Here is a 12,595-nt window from a genome sequence, read left to right on the forward strand (position 1 = left end):
GTGAATTCTCTTAATATTGTTGATTCTTTTGATGTTTGGCATGCACGTTTAGCACACTTAAATTTTAGATCTTTAAAATATATGTCTAAACATGATTTGATTAATTGCAAAGATATTAAAAATGATAAGTGTGAAATTTGTATACAAGCAAAGATGACTAAGAAACCTTTTTCCTAGAGCCGAACGTAATACTCAAATATTGGATATGATTCATACCGATATTTGTGAGTATAATGGAATTTTGACTAGAGGAGGAAAGAGATACTTTATCACTTTTATTGATGATTGTTCTAGATACACTTATGTGTATTTACTTAGAACAAAAGATGAAGCCTTTGATATAAGACTGACATTGAGAACCAAAAAGACAAGAAGATCAAAATGGTTCGAAGTGATAGAGGTGGTGAATATTTCTCAAATGAATTTGATGCTTTCTGTGAAGAGCATGGAATTATTCACCAAAAGTCAGCCCCTTTTACTCCTCAACAAAATGGATTGGCTGAAAGAAAGAATAGAATTTTTACCGATATGATTACCTCTATGCTTCTTAATGCTAAATTGCCTAATAATTTATGAGGGGAAGCTTTACTTATAGCATGTCATGTTCACAGTAGGATTACATCTATGAAAACACATGTCTCTCCATATGAAGTATGGAAAGGAAGAAAACCAAACTTGATGTATTTAAGGGTGTGGAGCTGTCTAGCTTTCTATAGAATGATTGACCCTAAATCATCAAAGTTAGGAGCTAGAGGAAATAGAAGTGTTTTCGTAGGTTATGCTGAAAATTCCAAGGGTTATAGATTATTGAATCTAGATTCTAATGTTATTGTGGAATCAAGAGACGTTGAATTTGTTGAGAATAAGTTTAGCCTTGATTCTTCCATTAAATTAGAATCTAATGTTAATCGACCATATGTTGACATTCCCGGTACCTCCACTAATAAAAGGAAAGAGTTTATGACATCTTTCGAACCGAGAAGAAGTCAACGTGAAAGAAAATAAAAGGACTTAGCACCGGATTTTATTTCATCTCAAGCTTTAATCTTTTTGGTTGAAAGAGATAGAAATGGTGTACTTAATAAAATACCATTGTTGCTTAATATAGAAGAAGATCCAAAGTCATTTAATGAAGCTATGTCTTCAAGGGATGCCTCCTTTTGGAGAGAGGCCGTGAATGATGAAATGGATTCGATTATCTCGATTCAAACTTGGATCTTGGTCGATCTTCCTCCGGGATCAAAACCAATAAGCAACAAATGAGTGTTTAGAAGAAAGTACAATACCGATGGGTCTATACTAACATTCAAAGCTAGATTAGTAGCTAAGGGCTTTAAACAAAAGTGTGGTATAGACTATTTCAATACATATGCTCCGGTAGCTAGATTGACATCCATAAGAGTGCTATTTGGAATTGCATCAATATGCAATTTGTATGTGCATCAAATAGATGTTAAGACGGCTTTTCTAAATGGTGATCTTGATGAGGAAATATATATGGAATAACCCGAAGGGTTTGTACTACTTGGAAATGAAAAGAAGGTTTGCAAGTTAGTCAAGTCACTTTATGGTTTAAAGCAAGCACCAAAACAATGGCATGAGAAATTTGATAATGTCATTTTATCTCATGGTTTTAAGCATAATAATGCGGATAAATGCATATACTCTAAATTTACAAATAGTTTTAGTGTGATAATATGTTTATATGTTGATGACTTGCTTATCTTTGGAACAAACATGCAAGGGGTAAATGATACCAAGAAATATTTAACTTCACAATTTAAGATGAAAGATCTTGGTGAGGTAGATATTATCTTAGGTGTAAGAGTAAGGAAGCATAATGGGGGTTACTCGTTGTGTCAATCTCATTATATTGAGAATATGCTTCTTAAATTCATTCATTTGAAGTTTAAAGAAGCAAATACCTCATATGATTCTAGTATTAAATTACTAGATAATGCAAGTAGAGCGGTGGCACAGCTTGAATATGCTAGTGCAATTGGTAGCTTAATGTATGCTATACATTGTACAAGACCTGACATAGCATTTGCGGTATGCAAAATGTCTAGGTTCACGACTAACCCGGGTATTGAATATTGGAATGCAATTGGAAGAGTACTTGGTTATCTTAAAAAAACTATTAACTTGGGTTTGTCATATAATGACTATCCGACCGTACTTGAAGGGTACTCGGATGCAAGTTGGATAACAAGTGCAAGTGATAATAAATTCACATCCGGTTGGATTTTCACAATTACAGGAGGAGCCGTCTCTTGGGCTTCTAAGAAACAAACGTGCATAACTCACTCTACGATGGAGAGTGAGTTTATAGCACTTGCCGCTATAGGCAAAAAAGCAGAATGGCTAAGAAATCTATTGCTTGATATTGAGTTGTGGCCACAACCGATGCCATCTAATTCTTTATACTGTGATAGTGAAGCTACTTTGTCTAGAGCTTATAACAAAGTTTATAATGGAAAATCTAGACATATTAGCTTGAGACATGAATATGCTAAACAATTAATAACCGATGGTGTTATTAATATTGTTTATGTTATGACAAACAAGAACCTAGCGGATCCTTTGACGAAAGGTCTTTCAAGAGACTTAGTCAAATAAACATCTAGTGGAATGAGACTGAAACCTTTCTTTGAAAGAGTCACCAATGATGGTAACCCAACTATGTAATAGTTGTACCGCTATTCCATAGTTAAATGGGTAAGAACAAATTATTGTTATGTGACCGGGTTAGCGCCGAACTTTAATTAGTCCCTTCCAAGATATCGGTGCAAAAATAGCTACGTGGTTGAGGTTGAGTTTATACTCTTAATGGAGTTCGAGTCTCATAGTAGCTAGAGATATAATTCAAACTTCACCTAAGTGAACATAAGGAATGGTGCCGTTCCTAACAAGACCTTGGTTTAGTCTTGTAAATGTTCATGAATCCAAGATAGAGCACAAGGCCGGAATAGTGCTAAACGATTGGAATAATTTTTAAGTCTAGGATAACACATATGTGATATATTTTCGGTATTTGCTTAAGAGACAAAGTTTAATGCAAAGCACACTATTGTCTTGTGAATACTTTGAAGTATAGTCACTAAGTGAAGGTTAAAATCGAAAGATACCTTCATGTATGTATGTATTTATCGTTGTTAATTCTGAAGAAATATTACAATCTAGTGGGGGATTGTTAGAGAGATTGTAATATATCTCTCAATTTTAATATCACAAAAATTGGAAGCGCTGCAGCGCGCACAAAACAGACCTCTCGGGTCTGTTTTGCGAAGCCCGAGCGCTGCAGCGTGAATGTCATCCGCTGCAGCACAAATTGCTACCGGAAAACGTGTTGTCGTGTGTTTTAGTGATCTGAAAAGATCTTGAACCATTGCATCCATTTATGATATGTTTTCTCACATATCTGAGTACTTATTAACAATAGAAATAACTATTATTATAAGTGCATCAGCATATAAAAGATAACCTTCAAATTGGAAAATGTATCTTTATGTGAAAGGTTGTAACGATTAAAGAGGATAGATGCATCCCTGTCTTTAATTAATGTATTCAGAAAATACATATTTATTATTGTTCTGGAACTCAATATTTTTGCTGGATATTGTGTTCAAGGGTTTGTTGTATCTTGGGAGTAATTTACCATTAAAACTCATTAGCAAACTTTAAGAAGTGAGGGCAAATAAAATCTTAAAAGAAAGTATTCCTATACGCCTCAAACCCTCTTCTTGCTTTCTATATTCTTTTCATCCTCCCAAATCTAAATTTTTCTTACACAACGTTATTATTTTGTAACCACCATCAATCTTATTATGAGGGGCCAAACATGTTAAAAAAATTAATTGATTAGGAAAAAAATCGAGAGACCAAACGTCACTTGTTAAAAAATAAGGGAAAATTATGTGCATATATATATATATATATTATACTGGACGAAATGAGGAATAAGTAATTGACAGGGGGAATGAGCACCACTGGTGAAGGGCTTAAGTGGGAGTTCTTTTTGGTTTTGGGCTGGGACTCACAATGAAGACCGTCGTCTTGCATAGTGTTCCTATAAATAATTAGCATTCTTTGATACCACGTAGGTAGTCAATATACATGTGCATATCTATCTCTACATCTATATATATATCTAATAATTATATATGCTAATGATGATTTAACTAATTATAAAAAAAAATGATAATTTAACTGGGACTAATATTATCTTCTCCTGAAGATCCTTATAGTAATATCTACTTATAACTTTTTTGTTTTATGCTTTTAGAAAGTAATAATTCAACTGATAGAACTACAAAATCATGATTCGCTTTTCTTAGTTGTGCATTTATTCAATGATATATGTGATATAATCAGAAGCATAACTTAAGAACCTGTGATAGTTCTATATTGACATATATTCTTTTAAAATGTATGGATCTTAAATTTTACTCTTTATTTTTAATTAATACTATTTTTAATTAAATAACTATATTAATAAAAAGATATTAATTAAGAGTAAGTAATAATATTTAAATTCATGCACTTTTAATAGTAAGTTTAATAATTTTTCTTATTAATAATAAATATATTTACTAAACTCGTATATTAAAGTATGAAAAAGTTAATTAAAATCAATATTACACTAATTTATCACTGATAAATCATTGGTTGATCACGGTAAAAAAAGATAATTATCTAAAAGAAAAAAATCGATCAAACTATTAAAAAAAAGATCTGCCATTAATTAAAAAAGGGTGGTCAAACCGATCATCACCTAATGTTCTCTTATTTTTACGTACTTAGCGTAAAATTCTTTATTTATTGAACACTTTTAAAGGATCTTTTTTATGATAGCATCTCATATCAGTATTTATGTTTCTGACTTGTTATATTAATTAAAATCACATCAAAATAAAAATATATATATATATTACATAAATAATTTCATAAGTAAATTTAACAGTTATAAAAATGATAGTAGAATATCTCAAAAAACCTATTGGTGAACACTATTTTTATAATTTGATTAATTTTTTAACGATCAAATTTACAATAAAAATAGCTCTATGTGATAAGTTATAAATTTTTTTAATACAAATTATACATATCTAACCATTAAAAAATTAATCTAACAACTAAGAATCTCACTAGTGAATTTTTTTAGAGTGTTCCACGGTAAATGTTGCCTAAAAAGATCGGGTATATTTCTAATATGCATGTGCCAGCATAGTGATCTCATTATTAAAAAAAAAAAAAAAAAAGAAAAAAAAAAGGAGTTTTGGCCATTTTGCCTTTTCCTTGTAGGAATTAGGAACCCAATCACGCATGAGGGGAAAAAGTACAGAGGGGGCCAGTCTTGGATCACACTCGCCGGCCTCAGGTGGACGAAAGCAAAACAACCAGAAAGCTCAAAAACCTTGCACTGCTCCAGTCCTCACACTCTGTAAGATTCGGTATTTCCCATTTCGTCTCTTATTTCGTTTCAACTCCTTTCTGTCTCTCTCCAATTCCCTGATTTTCCATTTCGTCCACTTCCCCAAATCTCAATTGATTGCTGAAGAAATGTTTATGTAGGAGCTTTTCCATGATCCGGGTATTCTCTTAAGCTCACCAATTCGGCATATTTCGCTTCTAATTTAGAGCATCTCGCGCTAGGGTTTCTTACCCAGTTCGTGTTTTAAAGTTCTTTCTCGATCCACAGTGGTTTCCTATAGATTTGGAGCTTTTCAAGGTCTCAGAGGTTTGAATTTCCTGAAATTTTGAACCTTTTCCGTTTCTCGCTGCAAAAAATTGCGTAAAGTTTCATGCTTGTTTCTTTATTTACGGGGTCTAGTATTTTTGTTATTGGAATTCAGGTTTTGAATGTAGTAAGTTAGAATTTTGCTGGATTTAGATTTTTGTTTTTTGTTTTTTTTGGCTTGAGTACAATTATGTCAGCTAATAGTAATAACCCACCAAAGAGCCTTGGGGCCTCTTCATCACCCTTTGGTAATGCGAATATGGTAGCCCCAAATATGGGTGGAAACCCGAATTTTCCGCAGTCACAAGCTCAAGCACAAATTGCTGCTGGGTTTCAAAATCAGTTTCAGTTATCCCAAGCACAGGCCATTGCCCAGGCACAGTCAAAAGCTCAGGCACATGCCCAAGCTCAGGTTCAAGCAGCTCATGCTCAGTTCCAAGCTCATTTGCAGGCGCAGGGGCTGACCCTTAATCAGAATCAAGGAATTGCTAATATGGGGTCTTCGCCCGGCCTGTCGAACACTGGCAGTGCAGGCATGAAACGGATTCCTCAGAAGCCTCCTGTACGCCCTCCCGGTCTTACCTCTCCCACCATGATGTCGCCGTTGAGGACCATGGAGCTCACCCCTGCAGCGGCTCGTAGAAAGAAGCAGAAGCTTCCTGAGAAGCAGTTGCAAGACAAAGTGGCTGCCATTCTTCCCGAATCCGCTCTTTACACACAGCTTCTTGAGTTCGAGGCTCGTGTTGATGCTGCTCTCAACAGAAAGAAAGTTGACATCCAAGAGGCGCTCAAGACCCCTCATTGTGTCCAGAAAACCCTTAGAATTTATGTGTTCAACACTTTTGCTAACCAGATTAGGACGATACCGCAGAAGCCAAATGCTGAGCCCCCTACTTGGACTCTTAAGATTGTTGGGCGGCTTTTGGAAGATGGGATTGATCCTGATCAGCCTGGTGTGGTTCAGAAGACAAACCCCCTTTACCCCAAGTTCTCCTCGTTCTTCAAAAGAGTAACCATTTCGTTGGACCAGAGACTATATCCTGATAATCACATTATTATATGGGAAAATGCACGAACTCCTGCGCCTCATGAGGGCTTTGAGGTGAGGAGAAAGGGGGATAAAGAGTTTACTGTGAATATACGGCTGGAAATGAACTATGTGCCTGAGAAGTTCAAGCTCTCACAACCTCTAGTGGATGTTCTTGGTATTGAGGTTGATACCCGTCCGAGAATAATAGCCGCTATTTGGCAGTATGTAAAGGCTAGGAAATTGCAGAACCCACATGACCCTTCTTTTTTCAATTGCGATCCACCCCTCCAGAAAGTTTTCGGGGAAGATAAGATGAAATTCACCATGGTCTCACAGAAGATATCTCAGCATTTGTTCCCTCCACAGCCTATACATTTGGAGCACAAGATCAAGCTTTCGGGAAACAGTCCGGTCGGAACTGCTTGCTATGATGTGTTGGTTGATGTGCCTTTCCCTATTCAGAGAGAATTGTCTGTTCTGTTGGCCAATGCAGAGAAGTGCAAAGAGATTGATTCCTGCGATGAAGCTATATGTGCAGCAATAAGAAAAATCCACGAGCACCGTAGGAGGCGGGCCTTTTTCCTGGGCTTTAGCCAGTCACCAGTGGAATTTATTAACACGTTGATTGAATCCCAGAGCAAAGATCTGAAGCTTGTAACTGGAGAAGGAAGTCGCAGTGCTGAAAAAGAACGCCGCGCAGATTTCTTCAATCAACCATGGTAAGCTCATTCATTCTTTGTCGTCGTTGATTATCTTTAAGCTCATCCATACATATAATCCTCTGGTGCTCATGTATAAATTTGACCAGAAGTCAACCAATTTGAAGTGCTTTTAACATTATGTTTCCAAAATCTTTCTCATGGTCAGATGCTTCATATGTGTGTGCATTTACATACATACATGCATGCATTAATTTGTCATTAATTGTATCAGGGTTGAAGATGCGGTCATCCGTTATTTGAACCGCAAGCCGGTTACCGGAAGTGATGCTCCGGGAAGTACGTGAAGCGGGTGAAGCTGATTCTTGAGCTGTTGAAAGGACATTCTGGTTATTAGACCTTTCACTTGAGAACTAAGGTTGGCGTACTTTCTGGAAGATGAAGCATTCTATTATATGACTACGATTCTTGCCTAGGAAATCAGATAATAGTCTTTGTAGCTCCTTTTGATAGTTATCCTTGCTTCTGTGCTGATTATGGTTTATGTACAAATAGAGAAACGATAACTATATATGTGCTTGATTTGTAATTGTAGGAAATGTTGTTTGTACTCTGTTTCTGTTTAAGAAGCCTTATTTTGTGTAATTCATGTTGGCTTCGACAAAAGAAAAATTTTGGATTATTTGTTGAAATGCGCTGTTTAATGTCATTAGGATGGTTGTTATGGTTGGTTTCTTTTCTCCATTAGGTGATCAAAAGAACAACGGAAGCTCTGATAGAGACTTGTTTTTTATGATTGTCTTTGGCAGGAATTATTATATTATTGCTGTCGCGATTAATATAGTTATTTCAGTTATTTCCTTGTATAACTTTGGTCTTTGAGTTTAAAATGTCGAAATATTTGCAAACAAGATCAAAGAAGAAATCTTTATTGCGGTTTAGGCTTTTTTGGTTTTCTGTTGAAATTGGGGATGGGGCGATTCAAACTCTACACTGTTAAGGTGTAGTTGCGGAATTCTCATTTGACTATGCCTGCGACCATGTTCAATTATATTGAACGCGTTTTGATGGTAATATGATAAAAACATCTTAAACCGACAGTAAGCTTGAAACGACCATAACAAAGAGAGAACGGCAAGAACACATAAAACGACGACAACACTAAAGCGACATAAGCTAAGATCGAAGCGACAATATTATAGATAGACAAAACGAAAGCAACATATAAAACGACATAAAACAAAAAACGATATAGTTTAGAACGACAAAAAAACCCAATAACTCCACAAGAACGACAACATTAAAACAACCTAAAAATTAGACAATGGCGGAAAACAAAAAACGACAACATTCAAGGAAAACAACAACAAAAGATGGCTGCTCAAAAAAAAAAAAAAAAAAAAAAAAAAAAAAAAAAAAAAAAAAAAAAAGAACGCAAACCGACGAAAGCATATAGAAAGATGAAAACAAGAAAAAGACAAACCTTATAAACAGCAATAAATTTAAAAACGACAGAAAACTTAAAAAACCGAGTACATTTTAAAAACAACAATAAATAAGAAAAAATGTAAAACGACAGCGACATGAAGAAGAAAACCAAACAACGGTTCTAATCGAGAGTTATGACAAGAAACGGAAAATGGATGAGAAAAGCCAAACGACAATAAAACTGCGCGTTCCTCCGTGGTTTTTAAAGGCTTCGACTTCCTGTCTGAGAAGGTGAAAACGAAAAGTACATGGAAAAAATGGCGGGAAAGCAAGAAGGAAAGCGAGAGAGTGGTTCGTCGTCGCCGGCGCCGGTTATGACGGCAGCGGAGGAGTTGTCCTGGCGGAAGCAAGTGGACGACAACCTCAAGAGGCTCCATTCGCTCCTCTTCGGCGCCGAAGCCGCCCTCGAGAGGCGCGACTTCTCGGCGGCTCATGTCCTGGGGCTCCGCCTCCTTGGCTTCCTCGACTCCCAATCTCTCTCCGACCTTGACCACTCCTTCCTCCGTCCCATCCGCCGCCAAGCTCTCTCCAATGTCGATTCCGCTCGCCGCGCCCTCGTTCACGATTCCGATCGGTGCGCGTCTCTCTCTCTCTCTCTCTCTCTCTCTCTCTGTATTGTTGAACATTTTGGAATTTAGGTTTCTAAGTACAATTCTTTTCATGGAAAGTGATTTGAATTTGAAGATGAAACTCGAATTCTAGAGAATTAAGTCTCGTGGTTCTTGAATTTTATTCTTTGGTTTGGTTTCTGAGTTTCCTGAGTCTGATTTTCATGGAAAGTGGTTTCAATTGGAAGGTGATGAAGATCAACTTCTGGATCTCTCAAGTCTTAGCACTTCATTAAGTTTTCATTTTGGTTTGTTCAATGTGTTTTTTATTTTGGACCTAAACATTCTGCTGGAGATTTGTTGATATGAATTCTTTTAAGGAGATTGAAAGTTCTAAATTGGAAGCGTTTGGGAGATGACAAGCCAAGTAAGAATTTTAGTTTCATGTCCACTATTTTGAGCTCAATTGCTCACATAATTAATAGTATAGTAACAATATCTAAGATAGAGGTCTCAGGGTGCATTTTCAAGTAGATTTACTCAGAAAGTAACTTTGCAGTGCTTTTATTCTGAATAAGGTAGTCGTAGAAACGATGTCAGACTTGAGATACGCACAATGGCGTTTGCAATCAATTTTCTCGATCTCTGAATGGTTAAGAAGCGTTTCAAAGCTACATTTGGTGTTACGAAGCTGCATTTTGTGTTGCTTTAGATTTCTCCTTAAAATTGGTAATAGTTTGAATGGTATATTCCTCCAGAAAAGCATTTGAGCTGGCAAAGAAAGCTCCTGGATGTGTTTTCAGCACAGGAGTAGATATTGACATTGAGAAGATTAAGCAGTCGAAATACTTTCGAGCTCTTGTTCAGCAGCCAAGGGGAATGGCTGTAAATGAATTGGTATTAATTTTCCAAACATTAATTTTATATGGTTTGTCTTAACGCATTTTCTTGACATTTATGTTTTCATGCTAATTAAGAACTCTTTTCACCTCAGGAAGATCAATTGAAGACGAAGGATAAGTTGAGTAGCAAGGTGTTGAAAACTACGAATCAAGCAAAAATGAAATTGTTCAGAAACAACATCTCAAGGGAAGGTAATGGCACATCCAAGAACTATTTGACCTCTGGAAGTAGCAGTTGCGGGGACTGCATTATGGTAGAAAAGCCGATGCCATTTAACAAGCAAATCAAAGGTCAAACTTCCTTGTCTTATCAAAAAGCCAAAGAGGAAGAAAGAGCTTATGGAAATGCCCTGGGAGCAAAACGTGTGCAGGTGGACATTAGTAGCCCCAAGATGAATTCCCCCTCAAGCACTGAAGAAAATGCTGCCGCTAATGGCAATGGATTTGTGACTGCGAAAGCAAAATTAGTATGCTTCACACTTCTCACAGCAATTTTTCTCAGTTTTGATGTTTGTACCATGCCAAGCCTGAGGAGACGCTTTTTCACTTTCTGCTTCTCTCACGTTAAAACCCCTATTTCCTTGATATTGCTGCTGTATGGATTAGTTTGATTCTATAAAATAGAAGAACTTTATCAGTCATAGTTTAGGTAGAAGTAACTCATTATGCACTGTCCTCTAGCCATGCAAAGAAGTACTTTTTATTTGGTCGATGTATAATTAGTTCTCGTGGAACTTTGGTTAACTTTATGTATATCATCTATTTCTTATTAATTCTGACCTAATTTCTCTTTTGAACTCCATAAATAGGAAATGGATGCAAGGCAAAGAAGAGGGTTATCTGGATCACCAAATTCTTCTGTCTCTCTACAGAGTGATGGTAATGCATCAAGGGGTTATGGTGGGAGACCATATGGGTTTTCACGCCGCGGTGTTCATGGTAATTTTATTCCCCCTATCAGATCCAATAGTGGCAACTCAGGAAATGTGACCTCACGAATTGCTGGAAAGACTGAGGACACATTAGATGACACAACAAAGAGATGGTAAGTGGTGTGGGATGGTAGTACAGGTATTGTTCAAAAATTTTAACCTTACATGCTCCACACAAATCACGGTTGTTTGGTTTCATTGGTTTTATCTACTATAATTTGTTTGGAAGTGGCATGAGGAGTTTCAGCACATTAGTTTGTCTACATAATATACTTTTAACATTACTAGCCCTTTGAATTTCAACCTGAATACCTTCTTAGTAATTGTTTCTCTTATCGGAAGTAGGCTGAATTTTAGTTTTATTTGATTCTAGAAATATATTTTTTTACATGTTCTATGTAACCTTTTGTCCATTGCCCCTCACCCTGATTTTCCTCCTTTCCCCTCGTTCATTATAGTTTTGGATTTTGATGATGATGGAAAATTACTAAAGTGTTGAGTATGTTGATCTTAGTTTGGACATGCTATGTGGTCCTGATGGCGAGCTTCCAGAAAAATTAAGAAATCTGGAGCCTCGTCTCCTTGAACATGTTAGCAATGAGATTATGGACAAGGATCCCAATGTTCGTTGGGATGATATTGGTAATATGCTGCTTCAAAATGCCTTCAGAGTTTCAAGTTGTCCTACGTGTTTCTGTTTCTGAAGCTGTCCTGATTAACGTTAAAACGTATAAAAATATTTGCAGCTGGTCTGGAGCATGCTAAAAAATGTGTGACAGAAATGGTGATATGGCCTTTATTACGTCCTGATATATTTAGAGGATGTCGTTCTCCTGGAAAAGGACTTCTTCTCTTTGGTCCACCAGTAAGTATTGATTTCTCTTCAGCAGCAGGGGCACATGCATTTTTGGCCAATGACGTGTACACCTGTTGTGCTTTAGGGAACAGGCAAAACAATGATTGGAAAAGCCATAGCTGGAGAGGCGAAAGCTACCTTCTTTTACATATCTGCCAGTTCACTGACGAGCAAGTGGGTATGTGTTATTTCTGTTAGCTTTATAGTATGTGGTTCCTCTACAAGTTTTTTGTTTTCATTCATCTTTCTGAAAAAAAAAACAATTGAATTGATTAGATATGTTGAAGTTGAAATCTTTTTTTTTTTTTTTAAGGAAACAAGAATGTTTTTACTGTAATCTGAGGTAACACTACCATCATTGTTGTTAGATTTTATATTTATCTGGACTTTCCTGCATTTTATCTAATCATTCAGAAAGTGATCTTGGGGACCTCTTTCCC

At 36.3% G+C, this 12,595-nt stretch overlaps 2 protein-coding genes across 4 annotated transcripts in view; both read left to right on the plus strand.

Moving 5' to 3' along the window:
• Window positions 1-5,236: 5,236 nt before the first annotated feature.
• LOC21394047 (SWI/SNF complex component SNF12 homolog) lies at window positions 5,237-8,173 on the plus strand. Of its 3 annotated transcripts, none has more exons than XM_024176032.1 (3): window positions 5,237-5,453; window positions 5,575-7,489; window positions 7,704-8,173. In XM_024176032.1, exons 2-3 carry the CDS (start codon window positions 5,931-5,933, stop codon window positions 7,774-7,776), a joined length of 1,632 nt encoding a protein of 543 aa, XP_024031800.1. In that variant the 5' UTR covers window positions 5,237-5,453; window positions 5,575-5,930; the 3' UTR covers window positions 7,777-8,173. The 3 variants fall into 3 exon arrangements, with proteins under 3 accessions (XP_024031800.1, XP_024031801.1, XP_024031799.1); XM_024176033.1 differs by having other exon boundaries at window positions 5,237-5,443; XM_024176031.1 differs by having other exon boundaries at window positions 5,237-7,489.
• Window positions 8,174-9,227: 1,054 nt separating this feature from the next.
• The window catches only part of LOC21394048 (ATPase family AAA domain-containing protein FIGL1), a 5,582-nt gene continuing 2,214 nt past the window's right edge, over window positions 9,228-12,595 (plus strand). The window contains exons 1-7 of the mRNA XM_024176049.1: window positions 9,228-9,491; window positions 10,224-10,362; window positions 10,460-10,834; window positions 11,177-11,412; window positions 11,814-11,941; window positions 12,046-12,164; window positions 12,241-12,333. Of these exons, the coding sequence (XP_024031817.1) occupies window positions 9,232-9,491; window positions 10,224-10,362; window positions 10,460-10,834; window positions 11,177-11,412; window positions 11,814-11,941; window positions 12,046-12,164; window positions 12,241-12,333 (1,350 nt within the window). The 5' untranslated portion in view covers window positions 9,228-9,231. The remainder of the gene's footprint in view (window positions 9,492-10,223; window positions 10,363-10,459; window positions 10,835-11,176; window positions 11,413-11,813; window positions 11,942-12,045; window positions 12,165-12,240; window positions 12,334-12,595) is intronic.

This window comes from Morus notabilis, unplaced genomic scaffold (assembly GCF_000414095.1).
Source record: "Morus notabilis unplaced genomic scaffold, ASM41409v2 Scaffold784, whole genome shotgun sequence".
In the NCBI taxonomy this organism is placed as follows: domain Eukaryota; kingdom Viridiplantae; phylum Streptophyta; class Magnoliopsida; order Rosales; family Moraceae; genus Morus; species Morus notabilis.